Below are 17932 nucleotides of genomic sequence, written 5' to 3'. Positions count from 1 at the left end.
GGTTATTTATGTATAACCGCCTACCCTTTGGAATTACGTCATCACCAGCCATATTCCAAAGAGTAATGGATCAAGTACTTCAAGGACTCCAAAATGTGCATTGTTTTCTGGACGACATATTAGTCACAGGAACTGATGAGGCTCAGCATCTAAAGAATTTGGATGCAGTACTAAATCGACTAGAAAAGTACGGCCTCCATGTGCAGCAAGAAAAATGTGAATTTTTCAAGAGTTCACTGGAGTACCTGGGACATAGAATCGATGCAACAGGATTGCACAAGTCCCCGGACAAGGTTCGAGCGATTGAAGAAGCTCCAACCCCTAGCAATGTAAATCAGCTGCGGTCTTTTTTAGGGTTAATAAACTACTATGCCAGATTTGTTCCAAATTTCACTACCATACTCCAGCATTACTACGTAAAGGAGTAAAGTGGGCGTGGTCAGCTGAGTGTGAAAATGCCTTTCGTCAGGCCAAGGACCAACTGTTGAGTGAGAGCATGTTAACACACTATGACCCGCGACTGCCATTGAGATTGGCATGTGACGCCTCACCGTACGGCGTCGGAGCTGTGATTTCTCATGTCATGCCAGATGGGCAGGAGAGACCCATAGCATTTGCATCCAGGTCATTAAGTAAAGCAGAACAAAACTATACTCAAATATAATGTGAAGCATTGGGCATTATCTTTGGAGTCAGAAAATTTCATGCATACTTGTATGGACGCCCTTTTGTTTTACAGACAGACCACCGTCCACTGACAACCATCCTGAACCCTAACAAAGCTACTCCATCTATGGCAGCAGCTTGACTTCAGAGATGGGCTCTGTAACTCGCAGCCCATTACTACACCATACAATACAAGAAGGGTACCGATCATAGCAATGCTGACGGCTTGTCACGTTTACCTCTGCCAATGCAGCATAAAGAAAAGACTGGGTCTGTAGACACATTTAGAAGTGTTAGAAGACCAATTAGAAGTGTTACCAATCAGTTCTACAGACATCCGTAAGGAAACCAAAACAGATGGCTCTTTCTCAAGTTTTGGAAATGGTGGCTACAGGACACTTTCTTAATACCAAAGATGCTACCAGTGACTTGTTACCTTATTTAATATGGAAGAACAAACTTACCATGTTACAAGGGTGTTTAATGTGGGGTAACCGGGTAATTGTTCCACCAAAGTTCCGACCGAGTGTATTGGAGGAGCTACACACTGGACATCCAGGAATTATTAAGATGAAGGCTTTGGCACGAAGTTATGTCTGGTGGCCAGGTCTTGATGCCCAGATCGAGGAAAAATCCAAAACCTGTGCGTCATGCCAACATCATCAAAGGTCGCCCAGCCTGTCACCATTACATCCATGGCCGTGGCCAGCAAGCACCATGGCAGCGTATTCATATAGACTTTGCAGGACCTTTCGAGGGGCACATGTTTTTCGTAGTTGTAGATGCGCACTCAAAGTGGCCAGAAGTGCATTTGATGGATTCTACAACAACATTCAAAACAATCCAGGTGCTAAGAGGACTGTTTAGTCATTATGGTGTGCCAGAGGTTCTGGTAAGTGACAATGGTCCACAGTTTACCTCGGACGAGTTTGCAAAATTTCTCAAGGTCAATGGTGTGAAGCATGTATGATCCGCTCCATCCCACCCTGCTACAAATGGTCTTGCCGAGCGTTTTGTACAGACTTTTAAGCACTCTGAAAGCATCCAGAAAATCATCAGTATCAGTGCAACAGAGGTTGGATGCGTTCCTGCTACAGTATCGGAACTCTCCACATGCTACCACAAAGGAGACGCCTGCCATGTTGTTTTTGCATCGCAGACTGCGTACACGATTGGATCTCCTTAAACCAAGCTTAGCAGCTACAGATGGCGAAGCACAAAAGACTCAGTGTAGTTACAGAGAGAAACAGTCCAAAGCTCATGAGTTTGAGGTGGGTGATCCAGTGCTAGTTCATGATTATTGGCGTTGGGAGGAAAAGTGGACAACAGGGACTGTTTCTGGAAAAACTGGGCTGTTATCTTATGAAGTGGATGTAGGATGTAAGTCACCTGGAGGAAGAGGTAATTGTTCATCTACCTGTGTACCCTTAATTTTTTCCTGCCTTTTCTCAGTTTTGGTTTTCTTTCTTTTACTCTCTCCACTGAAAGGCATTTCATTTAACAGGTTTTGCGCTTCCTTTACAGCTTTAATGTTTTTGGACTGCAATCTAGTAGTGACCATCACTTCAGCTGTACTTAGCTCATCCTTTAACAGATCTGTTAAGATGGGAACATCTCTGAGTGTTCACCTTGCCTAACTGTGTACTAGGACCAACACCATACTTAGTCCCAGACTTACCGGCGGCACTGTTGTGCTCAGCTTTGCTGTCACTTCTTCGGTACACCACCTCAGACTGCCTCGCTGCAACAAACGCTTCTGCCATGTCAACTGCTTGGAGTACCGATGTTGGACTTCTTTCTATGATCCAGCTTCTCACCTCCGGTTCAAGAACTGTCAGGTATTGTTCTATGATGATTGTTTGCCCGATCTCCTCTTTTGTTTTGATTTGCAGTTTAATCCACTTCTCATATAGACCTTGTAGATCTCGCGGGGTGTCTCGTCTTCATACACTTCTCCGTTTCGGAAGCGCTGCCAGTAAGTATTTCATATTTCCTCAAGACAGCATCCTTCACCTTGTCATAGTCGCACACCTCGGCACAGTCCATAGCAACATAAGCGGCTCGTGCTTTTCCTTCTAGCAGGGAGGCTAAATGTAATGCCCAATCTACTTTCGGCCAGCGTGCCGTATGTTCAATACGCTCGTTAAGTAGTGTTCAATATCATCACTTTCTTTGAGCTGCGGCATTCTTAATGCTGACCACGACGTGTGTTGAACCGCTCGTGATTCAGGTGCAACAGTCTCTCAGTGTGTACTCACCGGTCTTAAAACTTGAACGTTAGATGTTAGTCTGTCTTCAGCCTCTTCTGTACCGGTTTGCAGTGGTACGTCTCTCTCCTTATGGACCATTTCCTGTAGCAGTCCAAATTGGTAATGCATTGAATGCCACCATTGTTCTTGCCTTGTTACTTCTTTATGCATCCTTTCATCCTTCTCATTCTGCTGCTTCACAAAGCTCTTGAACATTTCATACAGGTTCTCAATGCTTGCTGTTGTACTACCGGTTGCTGTGTGAGAAGTTGTAGGCTGATTTTGCAGGCTTTCATCATCTCTTTCTTGTATTTCCTCTGTGTGAGTACTTTGTTGGACTGGCACTTTCTTTGGAGCCATGCTGTTAACTTGTCTGGTGGCTTCTGTTGTTCCTGTAGTAGATTCCTCTCCTCTCCAGATCCCATGATAATTTTTTGATTTAGGTCAGGCCTTTTGGCCTGAAAGAGGGGAACTGTTAGATCTTAGTTACACTTATGTCCATATACTTATGATTAGTATTTCTGCTTTTCTCAAGGCTTTTGAGCTGAGAATGCAGTTCTGAAAGTTGTTTTGGCTAAGTTTTGCTCTTGTTGATCAAAACTAGCCTTCTCTCTAAAATTTTCTCATGTAGTTTAGCCTACACACACTCACACACTCTCTCTCTCTCTCTCTCTCTCTCTCACACACACACACACACACACACTTTTCTGGTCTTTATAAAAACTCTGTTTTATTTTAATAAACAAAGGCATTCATACTTTGACTTGGTGTCTGGTCTGGGTGCTTTCCTCGTACGAGATTCAACGAATGATTCTTCTCCTGGTTAAGTTCTAGTCTACTGTAGTTTAAGGGACAGGACTTTGAGTGAATTTGAGAAACTACCTAACAAATATTAATACCTAACACATTCCATTTCTGTTGTTAATATACGAACCCTAGAGTTTTTCATTTAGACATTTACCCCTAATCTTAATCCTTTACTATAATTCATTTTAAAATAAGTTTTTGGCAAACAAAAAATCAACTATTGTGCCAAATAACGAATGCAAAGTAAAGTTAGAATCCAACTTGTTGCTTTTGTTGGATGATAAATAATTTTAGATGTTTCTTGTAGAAAGAGAATTTTTTTTATTATTGGCACAAATCTCTCACAAACTCATACCCATGTTATGTACCCCTGTGTCTAGATCTGTCCCAAGAGCAACTTGAGAGACTTTGACCACAGACAGATAGTTGAAGGCTGGAGGTGTGGTTCCAGTGGAACAGCTCACCCACCCGCCAGTACAACAGTGGGCAAGCACAACCAACTTCAGCCATGACCATGCAACATACCCTGCGCTGAGTAGAGAAGGCGGCTGGCCCAGACAGCATCCATGAGTCTCTACTCAGGGTTTGCTCACCAGAGCTGGCTGATGTGTTTGAAGACATATTCAACCTGTTTCAAGCTTCTGTACCCACCTGCTTTAAGTCCACTACTATTGTGTCAGTCTCAAGGAAAAGAACAGTGACCTGACTGACAACTATCCTTTTGTTGCACTCCCTCCGATCATGAGGAAGTGCTTTGAAAGGATAGTGATAAATCATATCCAGAAGACTCTTCAAGACATATTGGACCCTTTATAGTTTGTGTTCATCAGAACTACTCCACTGCCAATGCAGTCAACATACAACATACCTTTACATAAAACACTGAGTCCACTCCAGCTGCCATTTTCCATGCACACTCTGGTACCTGACCCCACCAGGTGGTAGCCTGGAGGGCATGTGAAGTGTACTTCATGTCCTGCCAAGTACTTGGAGCCAAACTTCCTTCCATTAACTGGGGGCTTCTAGAGCAGGACATGAAGCTACAAATATGAGAATAAAGTGATGGAAATAAAATCATAATAAATATGAAAATAATGAAAATTAATAAGAATAATCATTTAAATAAAAGTGATGGAAATGCTATTTAAAACAATGTAATTAATAATAAAAATAATAATAATAGGTTACACTTATATAGCCCCTTTAACCAAGCTCAAGGACGCTTTATAGAGAAGTTCAACACAGACAATTAAAGTAGAAACAAAAGAAGCATATGTGTATGTGTACACACATACACACATACACATACATACATATACATACATATACATACATACAGGTGCTGGTCATAAAATTAGAATATCATGAAAAAGTTGATTTATTTCAGTAATTCCATTTAAAAAGTGAAACTTGTATATTATATTCATTCATTACACACAGACTGATATATTTCAAATGTTTATTTCTTTTAATGTTGATTATTATAACTGACAACTAATGAAAACCCCAAATTCAGTATCTCAGAAAATTTGAATATTACTTAAGACCAATACAAAAAAGAGATTTTTAGAAATGTTGGCCAACTGAAAAGTATGAACATGAAAAGTATGAGCATGTACAGCACTCAATACTTAGTTGGGGCTCCTTTTGCCTGGATTACTGCAGCAATGCGGCGTGGCATGGAGTCCATCAGTCTGTGGCACTGCTCAGGTGTTATGCGAGCCCAGGTTGCTCTGATAGTGGCCTTCAGCTCTTCTGAATTGTTGGGTCTGGCGTATCGCATCTTCCTCTTCACAATACCCCATAGATTTTCTATGGGGTTAAGGTCAGGCGAGTTTGCTGGCCAATTAAGAACAGGGATACCATGGTCCTTAAACCAGGTACTGGTAGCTTTGGCACTGTATGCAGGTGCCAAGTCCTGTTGGAAAATGAAATCTGCATCTCCATAAAGTTGGTCAGCAGCAGGAAGCATGAAGTGCTCTAAAACTTCCTGGTAGACAGCTGCGTTGACCTTGGACCTCAGAAAACACAGTGGACCAACACCAGCAGATGACATGGCACTCCAAACCATCACTGACTGTGGAAACTTTACACTGGACCTCAAGCAACGTGGATTCTGTGCCTCTCCTCTCTTCCTCCAGACTCTGGGACCTTGATTTCCAAAGGTAATGCAAAATTTACTTTCATCAGAGAACATAACTTTGGACCACTCAGCAGCAGTCCAGTCCTTTTTGTCTTTAGCCCAGGCGAGACGCTTCTGACGCTGTCTCTTGTTCAAGAGTGGCTTGACACAAGGAATGCGACAGCTGAAACCCATGTCTTGCATACGTCTGTGCGTGGTGGTTCTTGAAGCACTGACTCCAGCTGCAGTCCACTCTTTGTGAATCTCCCCCACATTTTTGAATGGGTTTTGTTTCACAATCCTCTCCAGGGTGCGGTTATCCCTATTGCTTGTACACTTTTTTCTACCACATCTTTTCCTTCCCTTCGCCTATCTATTAATGTGCTTGGACACAGAGCTCTGTGAACAGACAGCCTCTTTAGCAATGACCTTTTGTGTCTTGCCCTCCTTGTGCAAGGTGTCAATGGTCGTCTTTTGGACAACTGTCAAGTCAGCAGTCTTCCCCATGATTGTGTAGCCTACATAACTAGACTGAGAGACCATTTAAAGGCCTTTGCAGGTGTTTTGAGTTAATTAGCTGATTAGAGTGTGGCACCAGGTGTCTTTAATATTGTACCTTGTCACAATATTCAAATTTTCTGAGATACTGAATTTGGGGTTTTCATTAGTTGTCAGTTATAATAATCAACATTAAAAGAAATAAACATTTGAAATATATCAGTCTGTGTGTAATGAATGAATATCACTCCTTTTTCAGCTAAAAGCAGATCTAAGGCCTGTTTTGCAGGACTGCTTGTCTGAGAGAGGACATTTCCTCATGAATAAGCTTTTTCAGTTTGATTTGCTAAAGCCAATATTTGCCATGCAACAGCATTGATTTTCCGAACAGATAAAGTGACACCTAAATTAGAAATAATTGACAAGCCTATACCCTCACCAGGAGATGTCCATGGATTGGTGAGGTGATAGCCATTAAAATAATTTGGCAAAGCATTGCCTACAGTCCGCTTTACTTTATAAGGGATGTGAGGGATAACCTTAACCACACAATATACTGAGACACCAGGCATAACTACTGCTGGGGTGCAGCACCCATGCCATAAATGCCAAACAGTACCATCTTTGGTTTTAGTGGGAAGCAGGCAAAAAACGACGTACATAGTTTTTTCCGCCAAGAGTGATTCTGCTTGGCGAAGCACACAAACATACAGACCCTTGGACAGGCTTTACATGGAAGAGTCCAGTAAATGGGTTTAAACTGTGCAGGTCCTAACACTTCCTTTGGGTACGGTTAAAGGTTTTAAAACATGGCATACAAAACACGAAGCATTAATATGAGAGGATTGGTGAACCTGCAAGGATAAAGAACACGCAGTGTTCCCCTTACATTTAGTCAGATAACTATGTTCCTGTGGCAACACAGATCTTCGAGTGCGTGTCTCAGCACAGACCGTAACAGACAGATTGCTTGTCTGGTCAGGAATAGAATCGCCTCTATCGTCAAAACAAAAGCATAGGACCACAATCATACAAGCGACCAAAGCTAGCAAACACACTATTTTTGTAATAGTAGCACCCATGGCTGATAATTCGGTTTTACTTATTATCTACACTAAAGAAATTTATTGAAACGTTCAGCTAAATGTGCTTCGTGTATGCACTAAAATGTAAGAGAAGCAAATAATTATTCAGATAATGTAGCAATGTTTAAATCAAGATCATGTGAATCAGTATTCTTGTCTTGTTTCTCAACAGCAAGCGTAGCTCGTCCCACAGGCTGGGTTGGGCACAGAAGTGCCGTAGTTGAGTCAGTTGGGCATTTCTTGAGACGTGATCTGTGGTTGTGAATCCGTCAAAACTCCACTCCTTGTGACAGCCAGAATTGTTGTGGGTTTTCCATAGGCAGCATCACCAACCTTCCTAGGATTCAAAGATTTCACCAAAACAAGATCACTAGGCTGAAATGGGTGTGTAGGTTTATCTGAGGGCAGAGGGAGAGACTTTAGAACAAATTTTACTCAATTTCTCAATTAATGCTGCTGCATAGTCTGAAATCGCCATCTCCAAGTCACCTGAGGAATGAAATTGGTTAGTCAAGTCAACTTTATTTATATAGCGCTTTTACAATAGACATTGTCATTGAAAATTACAGGAAGAGTAGGAATTGAGAGGAACCAGACTCAGCAGGGCCCATCCTTCTTGGGTGGCCTGGAGGATACTTTAAATAAATAGTATTTACACAAATCATACAAACACAGAATTAAATAAACTAAAAGTTATAACTGGCAATAAGTAAATAATAATAGAGTTATTAATAATAATAGAGTTATTATTCAGTTCAGAATGTAATGAAGTCTGTAGTGAGTTCTTGTCATTCTTGGTGCAAATACTCCAGGCTCGTCACATCCGGCAGGAGCAGCATCGTTTGCACATTACACTGCCCAAGGTTAAGGATTGAAGTCATCTCGACTTCAATCCTTAACCTTGGGCAGTGTAATGTGCAAACGATGCTGCTCCTGCCGGATGTGACGAGCCTTAACCTTGGGCAGTGTGATGATGTCAAGGCACCAGACACATCACAGAGAACAGCACACATTTACTCACTAGGGAAACATCAGTCTGTTAGAATACCAAGTTACCTTAGACATGTGTGCACACGTTGATTATACAGATGAGCTCATTAAAAATATGCATATGCTAATAGTGTTGATAATACCGGTATTGCGAATGAATGTATTGTTTCAGGATCCTGTCTGTGACCCGCAAATGGTATGCTCGAGGAAAGGGGGAGGGGCATCCCGTTTATCAGCGCCCATCTGGTCAAGATGGAGCACAGTTTTGATTGTGGAGTAGCTGGGTGCGTGAACTGCAGCTCGGAGGGGCATAATTGTTTGTTGTGTGCTAAGTTAGTCCCTAGTAAAGCAAGGTACACTGTTTTTTATTTACACTTCCTTTACTGTCCCAACTTTTTCTGGGGTTGTATAATAAATAACAAACAAGGGGTTGTATACTTGTTCTTTCTACTGTATTTTTACTGGTTTCGTATGAAATGCTAAAACTATGTCAAGTCAAGTCAAGTCAAGTTTATTTATATAGCGCTTTTTACAATATACATTGTCTCAAAGCAACTTTACAAAATCCAGGACCAACAGATACAAAAACCCCTATGTGCTTTTATTTGTGTAATTACAGAAATGAAATAACCCCTTTGCTGCCCAGGTCCACATTCTTTTTTTTAACAGAGTAAGGTAATAGCCATGGCAAAGTATGTTAGGCAGTAGGGATTGGCGATATGGCCTTTAAATAATATCACGATATTTTGGAATATTTATGCGATAACAATATTCACTAGCGATATATAAGAACACACTTTTAAAAACTTTGTTTTGCAGACGGTCAGGAGATCTAAGGTACAAATGTTACTAAATGTACATTAAATTAAGCATCACTTCCAGTAGGGCCGGGTAATATGGCAAAAAAAACTCTCTCGATATATTTTTGAGAAGTGGCTATATACGATACGATATAATGTAAACTTAAAGTACAATGCCAGGCCACTACCCATATTTTACCTTATAATGTTTTTTAAGTTCTTTTAAAAACACAAAACATTGTAGTTCTGATAAATTCTGACTAATTACAGTGTTTTTTGTATTTTTACAGGCTGTATTTGTATTCATATTGACAACATTTATATTAAACAAACCAGCAGAATCTCACAATCACATTTATACTGTCCGTTTTACTTCAAATAAATGAGCATCGAAAAAATCCAGATTAATATTTGATCATGCGTTGCGATCATTGCAAAATGAATATCTGTCAATTATACAGCAACCAATGAAAAGAGAGCTTGAAATTCCGCCCAGAATCTGAATTCGAAGCTCTGATTGGTTTATACGTACATCTGAATCTCTTGAACCGGAGTTGCAAAACGAATTAATCTTTACCATAGATAATACCATAGATATAAGAGCACAGTTTTCTGATTCGATTCCAATGAATAAGTCGTCTGAAAAGAGTCGTTTCTGACTCATTGACTCAGTGATTCAGTTTCCATGCTCATGCGCGAAGGAAAGCGTTCCGCTTAGCGTTTTTGTGTTTTAAACGTTCTCAGATGGTAATCTGTGTATTCTATGTTTGTTCACTGACACAGTTTTTAGCCTCGCATCGTTCTCGTACTCACGTGGGTGCTTTTGCTTTACGTGCTGAAATAAAGTTGATGTGTTGCCACCTTTTGTCCGACCTTCTGTATCCGAAAAACATCCACACTAGTGATGTAGCTCGGCTTTTAGGGACTAGTTCGTCCTTGGTGCTAACTCCGGTACTACTCTCTGTCCATTATTTCACTGTTACGCGCTTGAGAGCGAGTGACGCGCGTTTGCTAACAATATCGCGATATGGCAAAAACCATAACGAATTTACAACTATACCGGTATTATCGTGAACGATATTATATCGCCCACCCCTATTAGGCAGGTGTCTTTAGCAGTGGTTCTCAAACTTTTTCTGTCATGCGCCCCTTTGGAAGATGAAAAAATGTCATAACCAGCAAATTCAAAAATTGTCCAGCAGAGGCCCTTGACTTCATATGAATGTCAGATTGTAAGGTTAAAATGTCTCCATCAGCAAACTGGCTGAACGAAAACTTTCTACATTAGCGGTGCTTTAGGCGGGCTGAGGCATAGCTATGGTAACAAAGCGCAAATTAAACAAACAGTGGCCACATTTCATGTCGATCATGTTGAGCTGTTTGAATGAGGCACAATCTACCAGCGTGCACTGTGCAATCAACTGGTCAGTCGCGCTCGACGTATTGGGACTCTACCATTTTACAAATATGAAAAAGTTAATAATTGATCTGTCTACTAGACATATTGTGAATCATTTGAACAAAGCACGTTTATGGGGATACAATGATAGCCTGTGACCATAGCAGACACATTCAGATAGCTAAGAAACTTAATATCACACACACATTTAGTGTCAGTCTGCATAACAGCTGCATCTGTGTTATTGTGTGTTTAGTTTTCGATTAAGTATGTTTGATCAGATGCTGCTACAACAGATTTGCAGTTCTAGTGTAAACATCAGAAATGCTGAAAATGTATTAGAATTCCTTAACTTAATTACTTTAGCTTTGTTTTGACATTATCCATTTTCTCAGACACACATTAAGCTACTACTGTCCCACTTTACAGAATGTATTTTGTTAGGGTAACCAAACAGCAGCTAGTCAGAAAGGTCTGCTGCTATTAAAACGACTAAATGTTTTTCAGTGTATTTAAAGTGATTACTGGCACATCTGAACATTTAAATATAAACAAAACGTCATTACTAACCTGCATCCCTTCATTACAACTGTGTAAAAGCCATTAGGGATAGCTGAAGAAAAGAAAGGTACTGATGTAAGTAAGTCATTCTTTAAATATCCACTTGTTCCGTGAGCTGTTGTGGATTTCTGGTGTGTTTTAAATCAAAGGTGTTGAAAACTGATTATCTGTAATCCACAAGGACACCTACTGTTAACGATTTTGTTTCCAAATGATGCGCTAACGCTGTTTTATTTAACTAAGAAACCGAGGGCGTGAGACTAACCTCCATCAGTTCAGTCTCATAAGAACTTCAACACTAACCAGTAGTTCAGTCTGCATCAGAACACTCTTCATCAAAAGTTAGTGTTGAGTCGCTAACGGACGTTCAGCGTCCAATCGGGTGGTCAGTCTTAAGAGATCAGGGGAGGATTGCAGAAATAAAAATATATAGTAAAAATATAAATATAAAATAACTAGTCAAAACTACTAAAGCAGCGATAATTATCTTTTTTTTTTTTTTTTTTTTTTTGATAAAGTGAAAAGTTTGTAGAATATTAAAGTTTTAGGTTTTGAAGCATTCCACAATAAGCAGGTGAATTGGTAACAGGTATAGGAATTACGAATTATTGGGTTTAAAAGGAGGATCCACTTGCTCACGCAGTGCAAGCAATAATGGCAGGCAGGCAGGGGCCAGAGGCTATGTTAGAGGGGCCAATTTCTTTCTGCCCAAATGTGCATTGTGGGCATTAAGAGGAAACAGTCGATATTCAATAGAATTCAACATTTTATTTATGCAGTTTTCAGTCTAAAAACCCCTTAAAACGGTCCGACTGGAAAATCTGGGTTACTTTGGTGTGCAGCTTTGTCGCCGTGTGTTCGCAAGAGTGAGGTGACTCACTCATTAGGGGGGCTGTAGGGGGGGCCAAGCTGGTTGTCACAGGGGCACTGTGAACCGCCCAGAACCGCCACTGGGGTCGTTGCTCACCATTTCGTGCTAAACTTCATAAAATAATGTTCAGTTGAGAATGTTCAAAAAGAACATTGTTAATGCAACATTGTTTGTCCAAACAACTGAGGTTTACACAACAGGGAATACATAAATAAACATGTAAGGTGCCTTAATTTTCGCTGTCTAAAATGTCATAAAGAATTGGCAGGTAATGAGAACTTTGTAATTCAAAGCAAGATCTAAAAGACCAAAAAAATATATATACTGTAACCCACATATAACAGCAAATGACCCAATGACCTGGAGAAAGGTTTAATTTCCAAAAGTGGTCAGGTGTCCAAATTTTTTATGTGGCCAAACAGTGCACGTGTTATTAATTTAAGAAGGGTGACACCTAGTGTCAAAAAGCAGTTTTAAATATGGTATACGTCTGAAGGATCTGGTGCATTTGGCAAAGTTTGTTTTAACATCATTTTATCTGCTAAACTAATTTTATTTTCAACACTAAAAACATGGGAACAACTGTGACAGAACTACAAATAGTGGGGGTATTGCTTGGTTACTAGTCTAGTCCCCGGAATTTACGCGTTTCCGTGCTATTCGCTTGTTAAGTGTGACGTCACGCGTCATTTCCGGGGCCAAACGAACCTAATCGCAAACGCAAACAACTATGGCTAAACCTGTGAACCTTTTTATATATATATTGTAAGATCCATATTGCACTAATTGTAATGATCTATGTTTATTGTCATAAATATTTTCTGTTTGGTTAAAGAATACTTATTTGAGGTGACTTGGTATTTCAGCTATTGATGATTTTTCCTGGTAATCAGTGTATGCTTGTTATTCATTAGTCCTCTTCGGTGGAGCCTGCGGGGGGCAGAATTGTACTGACTCTATATACCGACAATATTTATCAAATATACGGAAAGAAAGAGGACGTGGAGCAACAGATTTATGATCGTAGTTTTGTTTGTTATACGCCAATTGCGAACATAGTGAGTTTTTATAAGAAACTTGGATTAACGGATAAGTCAATGTAAGAAGAAAGTTAAAATAAATTCTGTTTGTGGAAAACTTAAGGAACTAGTGTTGCTGTCGTTGGAAATTGAATTTACAAACATTACCCGAGTCATAAATGTCTAGTCCTTCTCAATAGCTGTCTGGACGAGAAAAGGTCTTATTATATACATATATTATATATATATATATATATTAGAAACATACATTAAGATACAAATAAGACAAGATGTGCAGCACACTAGTGCACTTCAGGTAATCTGAATGTCATGAAAAGTTCATGTCATTATTTCATTTCATGTCGCGGTCATATTTTTAATTCATTACATGAAAACTGACATTTCTAACTCTTTGGTTTTACTTTTAATCAGTATAGCTTATAGCTTATATAGTACAAATCCAGAATCTCACATTATTATATGAAATAAAATAAAAAAGCTTGAAACACGTGTAATGAATATACTGTACAATGACAGTTTACCTTTTTACATTGAATTATGAACAAAAATATTACTTCATGATATCTAATCGCAAGGAAAGCGGTAAAAAGACAGTTGGGTAGTTTTTTTTTCGACTCGGACCTGTTGAAGCAGTACGGCACACAGCACTGTGGCATATAGGCTCTATGCACGCAAGCTCTGTGACGCGTTTCCGTTTAGCGTTAGTCGGGCAGTCTAGCTTCCGGTTTGTTATAAACACCGGCAAATTTCTAATCACAACGTGTCGTATAGCGGCGAATATACGAGTTTGAGTTCTAAAATTAGTAAGAAGGTTTTGTGTTTTCAAAAACAAGATCGGGGTGGATCGGTACATTCTCAGGGTTCATGTTGAACGCTGCATCCGACGGGTTAAAAAGAATAAGTTGTTTGACACAGTGATCGCTATCAGAGCATAAATCAGCTGTTTACTGTATCGTGAGATTGGACCACTTGTCAAGGGATGGAGCTAAACATTCGTTTTTGACTGTAATTTTTTAAAGAACGTGCACATTTAAATATTGTAAATATATATATTATAGTTTATACTCTGTTTTTAAACAAAAGCATAAAAAGCCAACAAAAGCCTCTTCATTATGTAAACATACCTCTTATGTCTACACTCTTTGATTATTTTATTAGTTCTACAATTACAAACTGTAGTTAATTTGTTTCTTTCTATACTGTTAGCCTCCTTTCTGTTCTTGATGACCAGGACCCCCACAGAGCAGGTATTATTTAGGTGGTGGATGATTCTCAGCACTGCAGTGACAATGACATGCTGGTGGTGTGTTAGTGTGTGTTGTGCTGGTATGAGTGGATCAGACACAGCAGTGCTGCTGGAGTTTTTAAACACCGTGTCCACTCACTGTCCACTCTATTAAACACTCCTACCTAGACCATCAGTGGTCACAGGACGCTGCCCATGAGGCACTGTTGGCTGGATGTTATTGGTTGGTGGACGATTCTCAGTCCAGCAGTGACAGTGAGGTGTTTAAAAACTGCAGCAGCGCTGCTGTGTCTGATCCACTCATACCAGCACAACACACACTAACACACCAGCACCATGTCCGTGTCACTGCAGTGCTGAGAATCATCCACCACCTAAATAATACCTGCTCTGTGGGGGTCCTGGGAGAGTCATTGAAGAACAGCATGAAAGGGGGCTAACAAAGCATGTAGAGAAACAGATGGACTACAGTCAGTAATTGTAGAACTACAAAGTGCTTCTATATTGAGTGTGTAAAACAGTTTTTGCTGTTTCTTACGTTTTGTGAATCTGGCAGTTGTTTAACATTCATTTCACAATGAATAGACCACTTGAATGGCGTTAAAAAGACTTGAAATAAAATCTTTTTACATTTAACTTCAAATGGACGTTTTTTTTTTTCTCTTTTGTAACATGATACAAGGTTTTGAACTGAACAGCATATACAGTGCCTTGCAAAAGTATTCAGCCCCCTTGAACTTTTCAACCTTTTGCCACATTTCAGGCTTCAAACATAACGATATGAAATTGTAATTTTTTGTGAAGAATCAACAACAAGTGGGACACAATCGTGAAGTGGAACGAAATTTATTGGATATTTTAAACTTTTTTTAGAAATAAAAAACTGAAAAGTGGGGCGTGCAATATTATTCAGCCCCCTTGCGTTAATACTTTGTAGCGCCACCTTTTGCTGCGATTACAGCTGCAAGTCGCTTGGGGTATGTCTCTATCAGTTTTGCACATCGAGAGACAGAAATTTTTGCCCATTCTTCCTTGCAAAACAGCTCGAGCTCAGTGAGGTTGGATGGAGAGCGTTTGTGAACAGCAGTTTTCAGCTCTTTCCACAGATTCTCGATGGGATTCAGGTCTGGACTTTGACTTGGCCATTCTAACACCTGGATACGTTTATTTGTGAACCATTCCATTGTAGATTTTGCTTTATGTTTTGGTTCATTGTCTTGTTGGAAGATAAATCTCCGTCCCAGTCTCAGGTCTTTTGCAGACTGCAACAGGTTTTCTTCCAGAATGGTCCTGTATTTGGCTCCATCCATCTTCCCATCAATTTTAACCATCTTCCCTGTCCCTGCTGAAGAAAAGCAGGCCCAAACCATGATGCTGCCACCACCATGTTTGACAGTGGGGATGGTGTGTTCAGGGTGATGAGCTGTGTTGCTTTTACGCCAAACATAACGTTTTGCATTGTGGCCAAAAAGTTCGATTTTGGTTTCATCTGACCAGAGCACCTTCTTCCACATGTTTGGTGTGTCTCCCAGGTGACTTTTTATAGATATCTTTGAGAAATGGCTTTCTTCTTGCCACTCTTCCATAAAGGCCAGATTTGTGCAGTGTACGACTGATTGTGTCCTATGGACAGAGTCTCCCACCTCAGCTGTAGATCTCTGCAGTTCATTCAGAGTGATCATGGGCCTCTTGGCTGCATCCCTGATCAGTCTTCTCCTTGTTTGAGCTGAAAGTTTAGGGGGACGGCCGGGTCTTGGTAGATTTGCAGTGGTCTGATACTCCTTCCATTTCAATATGATCGCTTGCACAGTGCTCCTTGAGATGTTTAAAGCTTGGGAAATCTTTTTGTATCCAAATCCGGCTTTAAACTTCTCCACAACAGTATCTCGGACCTGCCTGGTGTGTTCCTTGGTCTTCATGATGCTCTCTGCGCTTTAAACAGAACTCGGAGACTGTCACAGAGCAGGTGCATTTATACGGAGACTTGATTACACACAGGTGGATTCTATTTATCACCATCAGTCATTTAGGTCAACATTGGATCATTCAGAGATCCTCACTGAACTTCTGGAGTGAGTTTGCTGCACTGAAAGTAAAGGGGCTGAATAATATTGCACGCCCCACTTTTTAGTTTTTTATTTCTAAAAAAAGTTTAAAATATCCAATAAATTTCGTTCCACTTCACGATTGTGTCCCACTTGTTGTTGATTCTTCACAAAAAATTACAATTTCATATCGTTATGTTTGAAGCCTGAAATGTGGCAAAAGGTTGAAAAGTTCAAGGGGGCTGAATACTTTTGCAAGGCACTGTATATTTGATACCCCATTGCTGCCAGCTTGACACTGATAAATTCTGTAATGACTTTAATTCTTGATAACCTGCTGTAATAAACATAAGAATAAAAAAATCAAAGTTCCTCCTCGCATTTACAACAAATATGTTTTTGGAGAAAGACATGTTAATACTGTAACATCAAATTAATCAATTGACAGGAAATTTATTATGGTCTGACATATAACATTTGATAATGAATAAAAGATAACTCATTCATATATTGGTGAACAAAACTTTTTACACTTAATCAAAAGATTGAGGGTAAATTGCTAATATATCCAGTCAGATATGTTTAGTTTGTTTTATGTTGTATTAGGATTTTAACATCATGTTTTACACTTTGGTTACATTCATGACAGAAATGGTAGTTACTCATTACACAAAATTCATCAGTTCAAGTTTTAATATCAAACAATTTTGTATCTCCAATTCACCTCACTTGCACGTCTATGGACTGTGGGAGGAAACAGGAGCTGCCGGAGGAAACCCACGCAGATACAGGGAGAACATGCAAACCTCACACAGAAAGAACCCGGACCACTCCACCTGGGAATTGAACACACATACATATATATATTTATTGTTGTTTGAACATCATTAATACATGGGATTTGACACTATCTTAAAGCTTGCCTAACCTGGCACTGTGCAAGCAGAATATGCATAAAAATGAAATTGTAATGGTATGCTTCAAAGCTAACTAAAACATGAATCTTAATACTGGTCTGTCAAGCTAGATGTAGTGTTTGTCTAGTCTAGCAAAACAACCACTAACCAGTTTACAACTACCCTACTTGCATGGTTCTAAGGAAATGTTTGCTAACGTACTTACCTTCATATTTGTCAATGTCGCTGGAGTTGTACATTTAAAATCCTTTTTCCCGCTTGTTAGAAGAAGCAGTACAAACCATGCGTCGGTCGGTCTAAATCGTTCACTGTCAGACGAGGTTAATCTTGAAGACAACAAGTGTAAAAGAGAGCCATGCCTAACGTTATCTGCTTGTTGACGACCGGCAAATGAATACCGGAAGTTGATCTGCCAGTATACGAGAACCCGGAAGACAGTCGTGCATAGAGCCTATTGAAAATACGAGGGACTCGGCCAACTTGGACCCGGATGTGACGTATCATAAGGTCGACACGTCACCACTTAACAAGCGGATATTATCAAGTGCACTAAGATAAAACTGAAAGCGCCAGCCCAGCAGTTGAAAAAGGGTTTTGCACCACCCACATGAACTGGGTAACTCTGATTGGGCGACC

General features: G+C 40.0%; 1 protein-coding gene and 1 long non-coding RNA gene across 2 annotated transcripts in view; both read right to left on the bottom strand.

The window, feature by feature from the left end:
- Positions 1-7905, bottom strand: part of LOC134314750 (fibulin-7) — a 31270-nt gene extending 23365 nt beyond the window's left edge. The window contains 3 exon segments of the mRNA XM_062995444.1: positions 4584-4732; positions 4734-4762; positions 7863-7905. Coding sequence (XP_062851514.1) covers positions 4584-4732; positions 4734-4762; positions 7863-7905 — 221 coding nt within the window.
- Positions 7906-16816: 8911 nt separating this feature from the next.
- LOC134314983 (uncharacterized) lies at positions 16817-17841 on the bottom strand. Its single transcript, XR_010012444.1, has 2 exons — positions 17502-17841; positions 16817-17215 (listed from the first exon to the last, which is right to left on the bottom strand). It is a non-coding gene; the product is annotated as an uncharacterized LOC134314983 (long non-coding RNA).
- Between the last annotated feature and the right edge of the window lie 91 nt (positions 17842-17932).

Source organism: Trichomycterus rosablanca, chromosome 5 (genome assembly GCF_030014385.1).
Source record: "Trichomycterus rosablanca isolate fTriRos1 chromosome 5, fTriRos1.hap1, whole genome shotgun sequence".
Lineage (NCBI taxonomy): Eukaryota > Metazoa > Chordata > Actinopteri > Siluriformes > Trichomycteridae > Trichomycterus > Trichomycterus rosablanca.
Note: the sequence above shows the minus strand (reverse complement) of the source record. Positions and strands in the feature narration are given on the sequence as shown.